Consider the following 18,944-nt stretch of genomic DNA (forward strand, 5'->3'; position numbering starts at 1 on the left):
ACATCCCTTTCATATTTCTCTCGAAAAAAAAAACAAAAAAAGTTATTCAGCATCACCATTTTCGTTGATTTGTATGCTCCAATGCTGCAAATTTCTTCATAGATGTCTCTGTGGATATTAATCGTTGTTTGAATTTGCCCATATGATACTTACAATAATTCTCTACAATATTTGACTACAGATGTCGTGTTTAATGTAAAAACATTGTTGCGTAGGGGTGGTAAGGTTCAGGATTTATTGAATGATTCAGGAGGTCCACACGTAGCCAGCGCTCGCTCCAGAATAATCTGTTATGGTGCATGTACATACCTCCTTATAAAGGACAAGTTGCTCACCACAGCTTCCCCGATCCATTTATGTACCTGTTGTCTGGGCACGTTTGAGTGAGTCTCACGCACTCGCCCGTTAGACTCCATTGTTCACCGCCGAATGTACTTAGACAGCAGATACTCTCTCTCTCGTGTTCCCACGTTACAATATAATTAATAATTATGTATATATAATTAGTAAATTTTAATCTGTATAGCACACTCGTTGTATTGGAGTAATTTGTTTGATTTGCGCATTTTTTGTTACGGTTAAATCTCCGAATAAAACGCGATGTAAAATTCGAAATCCAAATATTCGAATGCGTTTCGTCGAATTTGCATGGTTTAGCCGATCGATTATATCCATAATGCGCTCTGGAGAGCAACATGAATATTCATAGACTTTAATTCGCTCATCGGTACATACATTTTACCTGTGCTACGGTATAATTAACGTTGAATTTTGCATGAAAATTATGGCATGCAAATGACCATACCGAAATGAATCGTTCAACCCTCCCGTCTCCCATTCCAACTGAAAAATTAAGCCCCTATTTAATACGGAGCTTTAAAAAGCTCTCTCTCTCTCTCCGTTTTTTCATGTGAAATAATAATAATTTAAAAATAATCAACGTACACTTTTAGCTCTGAAAATCACTCGCTAATCCTCCGATAACGAGATACTTTATTAAATTCGAGCAAACGATATTGATTTTTTTTTTGTGAATGTATGTTTGTATGTAGGCAAATTAATGCTCAAAAGATATTTGTAGAAAGTCTTATCTGCTTTTTATTCGACCCACCCCAATATTTCTGAATTTGAATCATTTTTGAGGCTTTGAAGTAGAACCACAACTATTCTTCTGGCTACACGTTAGCGGTGAACTCGTCTTTCGAGAAAATATAGTCGCAAACGAACAGCTATTACGAAATGATAGATACATAGATTTATTTGTTTTTTTTTTTACATATATACATATATATAGGTATATACCAGGAAGGCCTGACAGGTAGACACCAATCCGCCTTACTAGACAATTAATTACAAACATTACAGCATTTTAATTACATAAATCACTGTATTTCCAGAGGCTGAAGAACATGAAATAAACAAGTAATTAACTAATAATTCCATCGAGACATATATGGATTTAGACTTGTAGATAAACGGGTTACATCCTAAATGTAAATCGCTACCAGGATAACTACCGCTACGAAAATCGCTCGCGCGGTATTCCATCGCACAAAAATTCGTCACACAATAAATGCTCTTTTTACGAGATTTGGGCAGTTTTCTGTCGGAAATTTTCTTGTGTGACGAATTTTCGTGCGACAGGAAACCCACGCGAGCGATTTTCGTAGCGGCGGTTATCCTGGTAGCGATTCACATTTGAGATGTAATCACTGAACCAAATTTTTACATACATATTACACATAAATCAAGTTCAGATATTTGTGAGAGCAGGTAGGATGATTTTTTTTCAATTTGAGGAACCTTTTCAATGAAAATCAGACAAATTGGCAATTTGTGACTCCAAGTCGATCATTTCTTAACTTTGATAAGAAATTATCGACTTGGAGTCACAAATATCCAAGACTAACCAGCAGTATTAAAGATTAGCACGGGATCAAACCCGGAACCTCTCGGTGCCAAACATCGAGCCATACTGCTGGCTAATGACAGTAATTTATTTATTTATTTATTTATTTATTTATTTTAAACAGACTATTGTGGCATAACAGGAATTCCTAAAGCGCCACAATGGTCAAAAAATATAACACAAAAAAGAAAAAAAACAAAATAACAATTAAACATAAACATAAATACATCCATACATACATAAAAAATAGCATTTATAATAACAGATAAAGTTAAAATATCAAATAAAATATAGCATAAGGAATGCCTTGCACCTACAGCCAGTTTCAATAAATATGTAAGAAACAACTACAAATACAAAACATCCCTGTAAGGCCCAAATGGAAGAGAGTTAATCAAAATTTCACTCATAAATCACAATCAATCATGAAAACAATGATGAGCGCAGACTACCAGATAAATGGGTTAGAGTAATTTCCGACAATTTACGCTCACTAAGGTGGAAAATATCACATTCAGTCTCGGCAGCAACGATTTCATTAAGAAGTCGGATAGCTCTTGGAATAGGAGCCATTCGAAAAAGGACTGTGCGGGCAGGAGGTACAGCCAGCAAATGATGATGTCTACCACGCACATAGTGAATAGGGACATAAAGCCCCAACTGCTCCAGCAACAACGGGCATGACGTATTACCACGTAAGAGCAGGAGAACGAAACGAATTAATGAGAAGTTTCTCCGAAGTTCAAGGGAATTATACCCAAGCATGCCCAAAAGGAAAGGAGTGGGGTAGAGATATGGGTAATACCCATATTCTTTCCTATATAGGAAACGAAGAAATGCTTTTTGCACTTTCTCAATCATCAGAGAGTAATGAATAGCAGTGTCATTTTTGCATGACTTTCTCTGTGTGCATGCACAGCTGCACACCCGATCGACCCCCTACGGCTCTTTAAAGCAGAATTCCGTCGTGCATCGATCTTAGTTAGTTCATTCCTTATTTTATTTTATGTACATACATATTTGTATACGAAGAAATCCAATCCATAATTATCCATGCAAAAATGATACGGAAATAAAGTATATAATAAAATCATTGCCATTGAATCATGGTGTGTGATAGATCATTTTTGTAAAACTACGCCGAATAGCTACAATTTTATTAAATAAATTTTAATATATGTTTCAGAATGAGTAGTCTTTTATTCTCAAGGAGTCATATTTAATATGAAAATAGTGCTATATTTTAATGTCAGTGGTATTTTTCAAAGGAAAAGTTGTATTCCCAGTTTGTGAAAATGCAATTGCATTGCAGTTTTATTCGAAATTATATTCAATCTTTTAACTTCAGAATACATTGCTTACGTGCTAGAAACGTGACGGGGAAACCTTACAAATTTAAAAATAACGCGGTGAAAATTAATTTACAAATGTTCACATTTTCCCAGTAACATTATATTATATAAAATGGGTAAAGGTTTTACTTTTCATGATAACATTTCTTTATTATATTTCAAATGCTTTTATTTGGTTTCAACAGAGTTATACAATTCAACCTTGAAAACATATATTGAATTTGAGTTTTCTAAGGAAAAATCTGGGAGAATAGGGGGAAGGAGAGATATTAAATTTATTTATTTTTTACAATTTCGCCATAGTGACATTACACAGTAGCACCAGGTCGTCACTATGGCTTATTTATTACAAGACATTGAAAACTCATAATTAGCGAGACATCTAAATACATAATTATATCAGATATTGTTTCGATTTACATATACACATGTAAATCGAAACAATATCTGACATCTACATATGTTCAGATATTACAAACATCGTATAAATACGATTAATAGCATTTTTCATGTAACAATACGATTTTTTACATTCGATTAACATCCACAGAGACATCTATGGTGAGAAATCTGGCGACACCTGAGATATAACAATAACTCAAGGTTTGAAATAGAAAATTGGGAAGGAAAAGCCACTTTTAGAGGAGCCGTTTCAACGAAAATCAGAAAAATTGGCAAATTCTGATAAGAAACGATTGACCTCGACAAACCAAGGTCTTGCCAACGACGAGACTCTTAGTGGGAATCGAACCCGTGACATCAAGCACGAAATAATTCAATACTCACCACTAGACCACATTGCTGGTTATGTGTGAAGGCGAACGGCAGAAGTGAAACTTCCAATTTGTTTAATCATATCGGGCTTGAGTGGGAGCGAGGGCTTCGGATGACAAATAACTGTTATTTTTAATATACATTCATAACTCAAAATATGTTATTATATTATATCAATGATTTAGAATACGAGTGTTTTTGTGCATGTGTGTACATACATATATAAATTATTATTTACTCAATATTTATTGAAAACAATTTCACAATTGCTTTTATGTGCGAAAAAATCCGCTAGCTACTGTGCTGGACGCCAAGCGTTCAGTTAAAAATGTGTGGTTTTTGTTCAAATAATGCAAAATCTGCGAGGTTAATTTTTTTATTAGCTATAAAAATCATTTTATCGTGTATTAAACGTCAAATAATATAAAATTAGTGCAAGAAATGGATAAAATTACAGTTGAAGCAGAGTCCTCATTCCATTACGAATATCATTCTAACATTGACCGATGAGCGCGGCGTACTGAATTCCCCCTCTCTCTACATCTGCGAGGCACGTGTACCAGGGGCTTCCCGTGAAAATAATTATTTCCGTTGATATTGAATAATGTTTTTATTTCGTAATGACATAATTCGAATCGTAGGTGTCTCGATGAGGAAGACATAAAATATGAAGAGCATGCATTCAGTAAATTTGGAGAAATAAAATAAAATATAAGATATAAAATATAAAATATAAAAAAAAATTTGCTATTAGCAGGATAATCAAGCACGAAATAATTCAATACTCACCACTAGACCACGCTGCTGGTTAAATGAACGAATGGATTGTCAGTAACCATACTTAAAAGATATGTTTTAAAAATGAAGTCGTTAATATTATAGCGTGGACGTGTAGAGGATTTTCCGAGATCGGATTGAAAGACACAGCGGGTTATGGTAGAGGTAGTTTATTGTTGTTGATCCGTCGACCAGCCAGTTTCTAATGAAGCATGGAACAAAACCGCCGAATATTGATAGACACCGTTTACTCTCAGCACAGGGATGTCATTGGTAGATGGGTCGCGAGGTCTAATTGGTTGTTGTATACAGCTTGTTCATACGTCGAGGCCTTTTTGGCGCGAACGCGTGATCAGGTGATTAGTAATGGTAAACTTGGGGTCACCAATTACCCAACATCTACGTTACAATATCAATAATTATGAAGTAAGTAATTTAGTTTATCCGCATAAACATTTAACATTTTGAACAAATCACCAACAAACTCGGAATACCTAAGAAACGTTATTCCCTACAACTAGGAATTTCACACTTTACATTGGTCCGGAATTACATATTACGTTACAACATATTTTAAATGTATTTTCCAATTTACTTATGTCGATTTAAACTTAATTTAATATTCGAGTTAAAAATATATCTTGTATTTTCAATTTAGGTTAGGAAGCGATTCGTGAAGTTAGCGATTTTTACATATCTCCTTTACGTTTCACTTACGATTACAATGCAGGAAAAAATTTGCCTCTTATCCAATCGTTTTCATACTTTGCCATAATGCTCATTTTGGTCATCAATGTAAGTAAATGGATCCTCCGCCATTACGATGGTGCAAAAATATAAATTTGAATTTATGAAAAGTGATTGACGTTTATCCAGTTTTTAGTTTTAATCATAGATGGCGGTAGTAAAATAAAATTATTGTTATTTTTATTCAAAATAATAATTTTATTATTACAAACCCCTTCTTACTTCAGAAACGATTTGGTCGTGTGACGAAGTTTGGGTTCTTGTTCGATTGTTTTCCAACTTTGCCATTATGCTCGGTTTGGTCATAAATATAAGTGGAAATGACGTCCGCCATTACGATGGTGAAAAATAATCGTAATAGACACGTTTGAAATTATTCGTCTATCGTCCGAATTGATCGTTCAGATTGTTCGTCTAGATTGTTCGTTTTAGCCTCTTCTTATTCAAGTTGGGTTAGGTTAGGAAACGTTTCATGAAGCGATTCTCAAGGAGGTGAGGAGGAGAATTCTCATCTCAGGGAAATCTCAGTGTAAATTTAGCATAAATACAATTCACTCTATGGTGCGTTAATAAGTTTTCACTTCAATGAAATAATAGGAATTCACGACCTCTTAATCTTAACCTGTTTATATACAATCTTTATTACAAATGTATGTACATACTTTCGCACGTAAAATGCCCAATTTTGCGGTTAAATTGAGACAGATTCTCGGAAAGATGCTGAATTTTTTCATTTTGAGCGTTCGTTACGGTCGTCGTTATCGAATTAACGGCGACTATTCTGCCAACACCAAATTGGAATCGTTAAAAGTGCGCACAACTTTCGCATTATTTAATGAGAGTCTCCGAATTACGACAGACGGAAAAAAAACACCCCCGCTTAATTCGAACGTGTCTCGTTTCGATCGCAAAAAAGTGTCACGCTGTCTTTTCTTTCTCTCATTTTCTTTTTTTATTTTCCCCGGTAGCTTTTCCGTCTTCTACGGTTTGACTTGGCGTGTTATATAAGTATAACATATGTATATATATTTTTTCCTTTTATTTAACGTTGTTATTATTGCGTCCTGGTGCTCCCTACACCTCCTCGTCCTCTTCCTGTCGTCGTTCACAGTTTCCCCTTTCCCGTTTCCGGTTGTGGGTTAAACCGACAGATTTGCGTGTCGGTGGCACGCGTGCTTTATTTCACCGCTGACACTTGCGCGAATTCGTGTCGCTTATTTGCGGCTTTACGAAGCCTAAATTTAGCCAGGCCTTGACTATAAATAATGCAAAAATCGGGAAGCTAGAAGCGGGATTTTGAAAATACACGCAAATATCTGTGATTTTTAAGCTGCAAACAGAATGATGGATTTTATGCGGCTGATCATATCACGAAACCTTACTGAAAAATTGTGTGAAACTGAAAAATTGAACGCTGAGAAGCCTCCCTCATAAACCTAACTCGTTTCTTCTTACTTCGCTTTCGATTTTTACGTCTGATTTCGTTTGATGAAATTTGGGTTCTTATCCGATCGTTTTCCCCACTCCTGTCCATTCCCACTCATGTTTCGAGTCCACCACATGTCTGGAGTATTCCAAGTCTGTACGTTTACTAACCTCTTATTAGATCGCTTTCGATTTTTTTGTCTGATGAAATTTGGGTTCTTATCGGATCGTTTTCAAACTTTGCCATTTTGCTCGGTTTGGTCATCAATATATGTGGAAATCAAGTCCGCCATTACGATGGTGAAAGGTAATCGTAATAGACACGTTTGAAAATACTCCATCATCTTTCTCGGTGACGTCTATTGTCCACATTGCCGGATTTATCCACATTATTCCGATCGTTTTTTTCCCTTTTCACCACTGTCAGATTTTAATTGTTTAAACGCCTATAACTTTTTCATTTTTCACTCTATATTTTATTAATACAGGGATGTTATTTGGGGATTCAGGGAGAAGGGATATTTGCCCCCGCTTATATTTGGCAAGGCGAGAAATATGCACGTCGTTTGAATAAATACTATGAATCTAAATCAAATCGATAATTCGACAAAAAAAAGGTTTTATTAAAAATAAAGTAAAAATTCACAACCTTTGCCCCCGCCCCCAAAAGCTGAAGTGACCTCTGTGTTTAAAAAAATCATTTATGTAATGTAAAATATAGGGTCGATTTTTTTTATATAATAAATAAAAATATATACATATGCATGGTTGTACTGCGCAATACATATGCAATGTGCACATTGTGCAGTGCGCCGTATATATGGTATATTTGATTTTATCTCAGTGTATCAAAGATATCCTATATATATTTCTAATATGTGATTGAAATCACATATTTTTTTATGGCAACAACTTAAATGGTCAGTTTTTTTCAATAAATGGTCAGTAATGTCCAGGGGGGTTAATGTCCAGGGGGTATGTGTCCGGAGTGTACTTGTCCAGGGGGTACGTACATGTCCGGATATCCAAATAAATATAGGCCTTTTTCTATAGGTATATACTGTGTAGAATGAAAAAAAAACGATATGTTGAAATTATAGCTTGAAGTTTCATGAAACTGCAATAAAACCTGAGGTACATGTGTTTATATTTGTATAAGTGTTTTATTGATAAGAGGAACATATTTGAAAAGTATTTTGTTTAAAGTTTCAACGAGTTGTCAACTTGTTGTTTGGAGAGGAAAAAGGAAAAGTGTCATAATTTTCTTTTAAAAAGTGGCTTAAAAAGTTTCTAGAAGTTGGAATAAGATCGGGTGAATGTTGAAAGTAACTTATTTAAGCACGTTAATCAGAAAAGTTGATAAAAATTTGAATCTTAATAGTATACCTACTATGCAGAATGTCACTTGGATATATTCAAATTAGTTATATACTTATATGTATATGTATACTTATATTGTAGGAATAGAATCAGAAGAATACCGAACACTTTTATGGGCGTTTTTAAAATTGGATCTAAAGCATCAGTACACGCACCAATAAGATGCCGGAAATTGGAATCAGATCGGAAACATTTTGTTCATGTATTCGAAAAGTTTCCGGAAATCGTAATCGGATCGAAAGAGTGTCGCAAGTCGCTTGAAAAATACCCCGAGAAAGTTTATAGGTAATCAGGATCGGATCGGATCGAAGCATCTTGAGCACAACTTCTACATATGTACATATGTGTGAATTTGTTACATTTAATAATTAATACATATAAGGATGACCGAGCTTAGCTCGGTTAAAAGGTAATTAGGGAGAGGGTAGTTTATGTACAAATGAAAGGCGAAAGTCACTTTTCAGCATTTATTGCACACCACTGCTCACTGCATAATAGTCTGACCCACCGTGTTGCATTCTTTATAAAGGACAAGTTGCACAACACAGCTTTCCCGATCTATTAATTTGTCTATTGTCTAGGCGCGCAAAGGTCTACCCTGGCGAGTCTGTTGTTTACGCACGCATTAGCCCAGGTCTGTGAGAACGTCAGCGTATCCTCTGTTCGGGCACTTGCCGAGTCCCGTAAGCCTAATCCGGGGTCTCTATTGTTCACCTACGAATGCAATGAGACAGTGGATACTATCTATCATGTTCCCACTTTACAATACTATAAATAAATATGTACGTACAAAGTAGAGACCCAATCCAATGAAATTTATAGGCAAGAAATAAGTCAGTTTCATTAAAATCTATCAAACTCGACTCGTAGAAATGAAATTGAGAAATTTATATAAAACGAGTCGTGTTACCCGGTTTCACTCGGTAAATGGAAATTAAATGAAAACTACGAGAAAGATCTTCATTTGGTTTTTTATTAAATTTATTTGAATTACAGACGCCGTTTCGGTCTTATATTTCAAATAATAAAAATAATATAAATTAACTGGAGCAGTGCACAATTGGATTATTATGGTATTTTATAATACGGCACTTTTTGTAAAAAGTTAAATAATAAAATTTTAATTACGCAATTTCAGAAACAACTTTGACGACTGTCAATCAGAAATGAATTACATACGCCGTTTCGGTTTCATATATTAGATATATGTATGTTACAGTTGAAGTGTTCCTTTTAGTTTTAATATATTATAGTTGGAATATATTCCATCTCACCTGGTACCAACTAACGTTAAGGTTGAAGTATACTTTCAGTTGTAATAAATGTTGACTAGTTGGAATATATTCCGTCTAACACACGTAAATTGATTCATATGTATCGAATTACATTTCAACTAGTCAAAATATATTACCTAACCTAACTCACGTAAGTTGATTCATATGTCGAATTACAATCCAACTGGTAAAAAAATATATTACAACTGAAAAAACAGTCCAACTATAAGTGGTACCACTTAAGATAGAGAGGTTAGGTTTTCGTGAAAACGTCATTCGACTAATAAATTGAGTTGGAAAGTTACATTTTTGCTTTGAACACATTCTTAGATTTGTCGTTATACGGTACTCATTACCTTTATTCGTAATAACCAGCAAATATTAATGCATTATTGAACTATGTATAAAGGATTCGTAAAAACATCAGAACTGTCAAAACTGCCATATTACAACTGGCGCACATTGTTTAAAGTGTGTTTGCGCTTGTAAAGATAATTGAACTAGTTGAACTGTATTCGTATATGTATGAATGACCTAAAACCCCAGTTGGAATATGTTACAACTGAAAATACACTTCGACTGTAACGTATACATATAATTAAATATTAGTTTACATTATAATAATAATAATAACACAATTTCTAAAATAATATGTTTAAATATGTATTCAATTCGGAAAAAGCGCCGTTACAAAATTTGCTGAAACGTTATAAAATATTTTATATTGTAATGAGTGACACAATTAATATTTAAGGAGCTAATGATATTTTAACCTTTCTCGTTTGAGGGACCCGATGGCGCCTTCTGACCTTTCACAATTTTGTTTTTCATCTCGATGTTATGCTAACGTTTGGCATTTCAGCATAATTATTAATTATAGACAATAATAATAATGTTTTTTTTTAATATTCATATTGTATTATATAATATATATGTATATATATATATATATATATATATATATATATATATATATATATATATATATATATCAGTGGCGGGCGGTGACTTTTCAAACAAGGGATGCTGTCCCTTGTTTGAAAAAAAAAACCGACCAATTTATTTTTTAAAATTTAATTTTATTCTTCGTTCCTTTTTACAAAATTCATCGATAACCGCATCATAGAATTTTTTATTGTTTTTTAAATTTGACATTATTTTCTTTTCGATTGCAATTAAAGCAAGACCAGAGAGTCTTTCTTCACTTTGACTACTTCTGGTGAACGTTTTAATTCTTTTCATAGTCGAAAATGATCGTTCAGCCGATGCGCTCGTGGAAGGTATCGTACAAATTAATTGTATTAAACTAAATACTTGTTCCAAAACGTCTATTAGATCATCTTTCACAATTAATTCCTTTACGTCATTTATAGATTTCAAATGAAAATCTTGCGTTGAGTACATGTAAATTAATTCGCTTTTTAATTTCATAAAATCAAAGTATTTTCCATAAGTTAGGTGGAGTGATTTAAATAGGAAATCTGGAAAATTATTTTCATATTCTTTAAATTTTTTGACGTTAAAAAATTCGAGAATTTTAAATTTTCGATATCTCGAAATCGATTGGTTGTATTTACTGAAAGAGTTTCTAAAATTTCAGAATAGTGAAGTTTATACGTTGTTTTCACATTCAGCATATTTTCTTTTTCTATTAAAATTTTTAGTTATTACTTTGTTCCACAATGAATCAAAATCGTCTTTTTTGTTATCTAAATATTTTACAATTTTTTTAATTTCACTTACGCAATACGATATGTCAAAGGTTTTTTTTTGTAAAATTTCAAATAAAAAATCTGCCGAATTAAATATTGCAGAAAATAAATGCAAATTGAAATTGAATTCAAACTCTTTTAAATAACGATGAAGGACTTCAGCATTTATGACAGCATCAGTATCCCATTCTTCTTCATCATTAATTATTTGATTAAATATTTCCATTAATTCTGTTTGATATTCTAATACCATATTTAAAATTTTGCTATTGTAGTTCCATCGTGTAGGGGCAGCAGTGGGAAATCGTTTTTTTATTTGACAATCGAGAAGGGAAATTCTTCTTGAAGACTTACAAAAAAAATTTGAAAATGACAACATACGGCTGAAAAAACGTTTGCATCCGGATATATGTTTAACAGATTGCGACAAAACTAAATTCAATCTGTGAGCGTAACAATGGACAAATAAAGAATTAGGACAAATATCTCGAATTTTTCGTTGCACTCCATTATGCTCCCCGGACATTACAGCCGCTCCATCGTACGTTTGTGCAATTAATTTGTCCAAACAACCAAATTCTTCCAAGGTCTCACGTATGTGCTGAAAAAGAGCATTAGCTGTTCTATTGGGACTAACATCGACAAATCCAACAAATCTCTCCTGAATTTCATTGTTTTCATCTACATATCTAAAAATAGTAGATAGCTGAGCTTTGCGACTGATATCTGTAGATTCGTCCACAATTATGGAAACAAATTTTGATGCACGTATTTCAGTTTTAATCTCATCTAGCAAGACTTTTGATATTGCGGATACCAAGTCATTTTGTATATGGTTCGATAGTCCAGTAAACACCGTAGAGTTATCTAAATGAGTTTTCAATTTTATGTCTGATTCACTCAACAGATACAGCAATTCAATATAATTCCCTCTATTTTCCGATTCCTGGTGTTCAAAATGTCCTCGTAAAGGTTGTTCTTGTTTTGCTAAAAAACAGATCGCGCTTATTAATTTCGACAAAATGTATCTATTTGCAGTAACTTCTTTGTTGTGCATTACAATATTTGCTTTAAATTGAGCACTTAAAAATTTTTCTATACGAGGTCCCTTTCCAAATTTTTTAAATTGAGCAGCAGAACATATGTGAGCTTGAGAACATTCATGTCTCTTGCGCGATTTACTTAAATTGTTTAGGTCAGAAAATCCAAATTTACTCCAGACATTCACTTCTTGAGAAAATAAAATACATGGCCAACAGAATAATTTCGTTAAGTGAGCACATCCACAAATCCATGAAATTTTTTCGTATGTTTCTGTGTTAAAATACCTTTTAAATGTTTTTGTTTTAGACTGAATATTTAATATTGGTGTGGGCTTGGGGCTCTTAACAATAATCTCCTTTTCATTAAATGGGAGAGAAGCAAATCTTCTTTTCAGCACATTTTCAATTAAACAATTGCAATTATTATTGATCTCGACGACAAGTCCACTCTCATTGTTATTTTCGATATCCATATTAAAGGCAATAATGAAAACTCGTAAGTAGTGGAACAGTAAACTAAAAATAAAGTTAGACGAAACTTATTTAAATGAAAACTTAATTCAAAAGTAAAAAATAACCAACTTACAGTATAAATAATTAACTTCGTCTAAAGAAATGAATCGGCTAGCTTTTTGATAAATAACTTGGGGCGTAGCGTGCGGAAATATCGATCAACAGCGGCTTCCAAGTGAAACTCAATAGATAAGCAAACAGAGAAACCGAATCCACCGTAGAGGTTAAACAAGTGTCAACGCGTCCGCGCGAATAAGACAGCCTCATAGTGCGCATGCGCAAATGGGATCGGACTCGACTCCGAATCCATGACGCGCGCGCACTTCAGTCAGCGTCTACACCCGTCACTCGCCTGTGGCCGGCCGGCCGGCCGCCTATGCGAATCCTTAATAAAAATTATCAAAAGATCCTATATAATGCATCATGTAACAAAAAACACGTGATATGTGAAATATATATATATATATATATACTCATATACTACATCATAATCACGTACATCACTAAGAATACATCGAAGCGAAATTCAAATATTTATTAAAAATACTCTTGGCTTTTTAAAGTTATAGGGGATGCGCCGCATCCACCGCATCCATGGACCGCACGCCACTGATATATATATATATATATATATATATATATATATATATATATATATATATATATATATATATATATATATATATATATATATATATATATATATATACGCATATACCTATGCATACACATGGTACGAATTTAAAACACGCATTTCATTTTCATCTCATTATAAAAATGTTTACATACATTTGTACGTACGTACGTATATTACATACGAATATGTTAATACATATATTATACCGGTCTCCGTGATTTGACAGAATGTTAAATTACAGAAAACGCAAATATCAGAATGCAAAGATCGAAAATCGAAAGATCTTAAGTCGAAAGATCAAAAAAAAATGGTGCATGGTAAACGGTACATACTCACTTAATTTGCGCGAGCAGGATACTTTTTCAAAAGTTTCAAAACTATATTTTGGAAATATTTTTTATATTTTATTTAATTTAATATTTTAATGTCATTATCCGGTTGCACTTGAGCAAAACCTGATAATGCACATGTACATATACATATATATATATATATATATATATATATATATATATATATATATATATATATATATATATATATATATATATATATATATATATATATATATATATATATATATATATATATATATATATATATATATATATATATATATATATATATATATATATATATATATATATATATATATATATATATATATATATATATATATATATATATATATATATATATATATATATATATATATATCATCATCATCATCATTTACAGCCATTCGCCATCCACTGCTGGATGAAGGCCTCTCCAACACGCTTCCACTCGTCTCTGTTTTGCGCAACACTCATCCATCTCATTCCGCACATTTTCCTAATTTCGTTCACCCATCTTCGTTGCGGTCTTCCTTTTACTCTTTTGCCTTCTCTCGGGTACCATTCAAGCACTTCTTTTGTCCACCTTTCGTCCATCCTCCTAGCTACGTGACCCGCCCATTGCCATTTCAATCTCTTCACTCTATCCACTATGTCCACTACCCTTGTCATATTTCTCACCCACGTGTTCCGCTTCCTGTCTTTCCTCGTTATGCCAAGCATACAGCGTTCCATACTTCTTTGAGTGCATTGGATTTTATTTTGCATCTTGGCGTTCAGTGTCCAAGTTTCACATCCATACGTCATCACTGGCAAAACGCATTGATCAAAGATCCTTTTCTTCAGGCAGAGTGGCATTTTTGATTTAAAAACAGCATTCATCCGTCCAAATGCACTCCACCCTAATTTCATACGTCTCTTTATCTCTTCATTTTTACTACCAGACATGTCAATTATTTGACCTAAATATAAATAATTATTTACTACTTCTACTGGTTTATCATCTAAGGGGATGCTATCAGGCATGCAATAACTATTGAACATTAGTTTAGTCTTATCTACGTTAATTTTTAATCCTACTTTTCTACTTTCCCTGTCCAGCTGTGTTAGTCTGATAAGTAGGTCAGCTGAATCACGAGCTACTAAAACTATATCGTCTGCGAACCGAAGGTGACTCAAAAAGCGACCATTGATGCTTACTCCGGCTGTATCCCAATCCAATTTCCTGAAAACTCCCTCAAGCACCGCATTGAATAACTTGGGCGAGATTGTATCTCCTTGTCTTACTCCTTTTCCTATGCTAAATCTATCTGTACCTGAAAAAATTTTAACCGAAGCTGTGGCATTCTTATATATTGCAGCTAACAGTCCCACATAGGGTTCCGGCACTCCCTGTGTTTTTAGAGCGTTAAGTACTGCATTATGACTAACTGTATCGAAGGCTTTCTCATAATCGACGAAACCTAGGCACAATGGCCGTTGATATTCGTTGGCGCGCTCGATTAGTTCGCCAACTACTTGGAGGTGGTCCATTGTGCTGAAATTTGCCCTAAACCCTGCCTGCTCTATAGGTTGGTTCTCGTCGAGGATATTTTTCAGCCTTTCTGTAATAACCTTCGTGAAGAGCTTGTAGACCGCTGAAAGTAGACTAATGGGTCGGTAGTTCTTGATATCGCTTTTGTCGCCTTTTTTGTGTATTAAAATGATAGTTGCGTTATTCCATCCTTCTGGTATAGCTTGGTTCTGGATGCATTTGCTGAAAAGCCTAGCTAAGATATTAATTAGGGGGGGGCCGCCACATTTTAGTAAGTCAATGGGAATATTATCTTCCCCTGGGGTTTTACCGTTCTTTGCAGTTTTTAGCGCGGCCTCTACTTCGCTAGGCAATACTGCAGGAACCCTTTGGCCGTGTGTCGATTCCAGAGCGGGGAATTGGCCGTTGTCGTTCTCGTATAGTTTTGCATAGAACGTGTAAACTCTGTCTATGATTTCTTCTCTATTCCTAATTATTACTCCGCTCTCTGATCTGATTGCGATCATTTGGTTTTTGCCTAAGAAAAGATCCTGTTTGCACTTTTTCAGGCTACGGTTATTCTTAATGGTATTTTCTATTAGCTTGCTGTTAAAATCCCTGACATCCCTGACTATTCTCTTTTTAATTTCCTTATTTACTAGATTGTATTCTTGCTTATTATTATCCCTATCTATATATATATATATATATATATATATATATATATATATATATATATTTCGATTCAAATAAATTTAATAAAAAAAAAAATTATATTTACTAAAAGATTCCCCATGTTTACGCTATTTATATTACAAATACTGAGCGAAGCCGGGTAAAACAACTAGTAGGTATATAAATTTATAGATTATAAATTTTGAAATCACATTAAAATAGTGCTGACATGGTGGGTAGAATGGTTTTTGCCAATGTGATGAGGAAATGTTTCAACAATGAAAACACATAAATTGGCAAACTATGATAGGAAACGATCGACTTGATTTCAAAAATATCCAAGTCTGACTACAGAAATGCAGCCCTACAGAAATGCTCGGAATTAATTATTTTCAATCGGGGTCAGTCCAGGAGATTTAACCCGGCAACCTTTCGGTGCTTATCATTAATTTAAATACCAAACTATGCTGCTGGCTAAGACTTTGTAAGGTTATAAGAAAATACTAGAGTATTTTTTTTTTGTGATGAATTGTTAGTGCTTTCACTATTAATAATATTAGGTGGTTAGCCCGTCATACGACGGTTGATGTTCAAAAATTTCATCCTTAAATGAATTTGACTTTCTTTCCTTTATTTTATTTTTAAATTAACATTTTTGAAAATTTTATCCTTTTAAAAATTTTAAATTTCTTTTAAGGCGAGATGTCACCCTATATAGATCCACTAACAAATTATGATGTACCGAAAGAACTCCAAGTCGGAGACGAGATTGAAATACGGGGAAAATTATCCGATGACGTAGTCAGGTAAGAATTACATGTATAAGATAGCATTTGCAGTGTTCTCATATATGTATGTAAGTATACTTGATGATTGATTTGTTTTCAGTTTTTCGGTAAATTTAACTTGCGATTTGGATGAAGATGGAGGTCTGAAAACCGTGGCCTTCCAGCACAGATTCGATGTCAATAATGAGACTTCAGTTCTCACTTCTTGCATCGACGGATTTTGGCAAGAGCAAGACGAGATCATAATCTACGAATCGCCGTTCAAGAATGGTGAAATTTTAATTAGATTAATTGTTTGTTTTTAAAAAGTGACAATTTATATTTTTACATACCTCCTTTACGTTTCACTTACGATTATAATTCGGGAAAAAGTTTGCCTCTTATCCGATCGTTTTCATACTTTGCCATATTGCTCATTTTGGTCATCAATATAAGTAAATGGATCCTCCGCCATTACGATGGTGCAAAAATATCGTGTAAGACGCGTTTGATATCTGCCCGGCGAGATAGTCGTTGACGTTTATCCATCGTTTGTTTATTAGTCTTAAACATAGATGGCGGTAGTAAAATAAAATTATTGTTTTTATTCAAAATAATAATTTTATATACAAATTATAGAAGAGGTATGTTTTTAAAAAACTTTTTTTTAATCGTTGTTTTTTTTTTAGGTGAACGATTTAAGGTGACGATTCGTTTGGACGAAAACGGGATATTTTCTTCGACTGATTCTGGATCTCACTTTTATCCACATAAAATGCCCATATCAACTATTAAGCATGTGACTGTTTGTGACGATCACTTCGATCATACCGGTAATGTTGAGTCCGTTGAGTCGGTTAATTTCCAATAGAAAAGTTAAAACTAAAAAAGGAATAGAATAGAATACATGCAAAACAAACTATTCATTTATACGACAATTATCGACTTATTGCAATCTGATAATATTCTGATGAATTATTATTATACTGATAATCCACATATGTGTTATCATTCGTAATACAATTAAATAAATGACTATTTAAATACATTAACTTGTGTTTTTATTTTATAATCTATATGCTTTTTTTAATAAAAAATAAAATTGAGTGTGTGTGTATTATTTATTTATTTTTTACAATTTTTACAATTTTTTTACGCCATCGTGACATTAAAGATTAGCTCCAGGTCGTCACTATGGCTAATTTATTACAAGACATTGAAAACTCATAATTAACGAAACATCTAAATACATAATTATTACATACATACACATGTAAATCGAAACAATATGTGACATCTATGGTCAGATATTAGAAACATCGTATAAATACGATTAATAGCATTTATCATGTAACAATACGAATTTTTACATTCGATAAACAACCACAGAGACATCTATGGTGAGAAATCTGGCGAAACCTGAGATATAACAATAACTCAAGGTTTGAAATAGAAAATTGGGAAGGAAAAGCCACTTTTAGAGGAGCCGTTTCAATGAAAATCAGAAAAATTGGCAAATTCTGATAAGAAACGATCGACCTCGACAAACCAAGGTTTGGTCAACAACGAGACTCTTAGTGGGAATCGAACCCGTGACATCAAGCACGAAATAATTCAATAATCACCACTAGACCACGTTGCTGGTTATGTGTGAAGGTGAACGGCAGAAGTGAAACTTCCAATTTGTTTAATCAAATCGCACTTGAGTGGGAGTGAGGGCTTCGGATGACAAATAACTGTTATTTTTAATATTTTATTTTATTTTAATATACAAGTATACCACAGTGTCTTTACAGGTCACCCCAATATGATACTGTGGCCGGACAATACATAAAATATCAAAAACATAAGAAAAAATAAAACAACAATAATAGAAAAACAAATAAAATAAAACATTAAAAAAATTGTACATAAAAATTAAAAATTGAAAAATTGTGAATTAAAAAAATTGAAAAATCAAAAATTAAAAAAAATTAATAATTACAAATTGAAAATAATTAACAAAAATCACATATATATATAAATATATAAATAGTTTAAATTGAATTAAAAGTAAAAAACAGTAAAAATACGGATAGTTTATCCAGTGAAATATTGAAAATATCAATGTG

The 18,944-nt window shown here is 33.2% G+C and overlaps 1 protein-coding gene across 1 annotated transcript in view; it reads left to right on the top strand.

Annotated features, from left to right (window-relative positions):
* The window catches only part of LOC143919331 (16 kDa beta-galactoside-binding lectin-like), a 56,577-nt gene extending 38,639 nt beyond the window's left edge, over nucleotides 1–17,938 (top strand). Inside the window, exons 2-4 of the mRNA XM_077441592.1 lie at nucleotides 16,764–16,872; nucleotides 16,955–17,124; nucleotides 17,523–17,938. Coding sequence (XP_077297718.1) covers nucleotides 16,769–16,872; nucleotides 16,955–17,124; nucleotides 17,523–17,704 — 456 coding nt within the window. The 5' untranslated portion in view covers nucleotides 16,764–16,768 and the 3' untranslated portion in view covers nucleotides 17,705–17,938. The remainder of the gene's footprint in view (nucleotides 1–16,763; nucleotides 16,873–16,954; nucleotides 17,125–17,522) is intronic.
* The last annotated feature ends 1,006 nt before the right edge of the window (nucleotides 17,939–18,944 follow it).

This window comes from Arctopsyche grandis, chromosome 11 (assembly GCF_051622035.1).
Source record: "Arctopsyche grandis isolate Sample6627 chromosome 11, ASM5162203v2, whole genome shotgun sequence".
Classification (NCBI taxonomy): domain Eukaryota; kingdom Metazoa; phylum Arthropoda; class Insecta; order Trichoptera; family Hydropsychidae; genus Arctopsyche; species Arctopsyche grandis.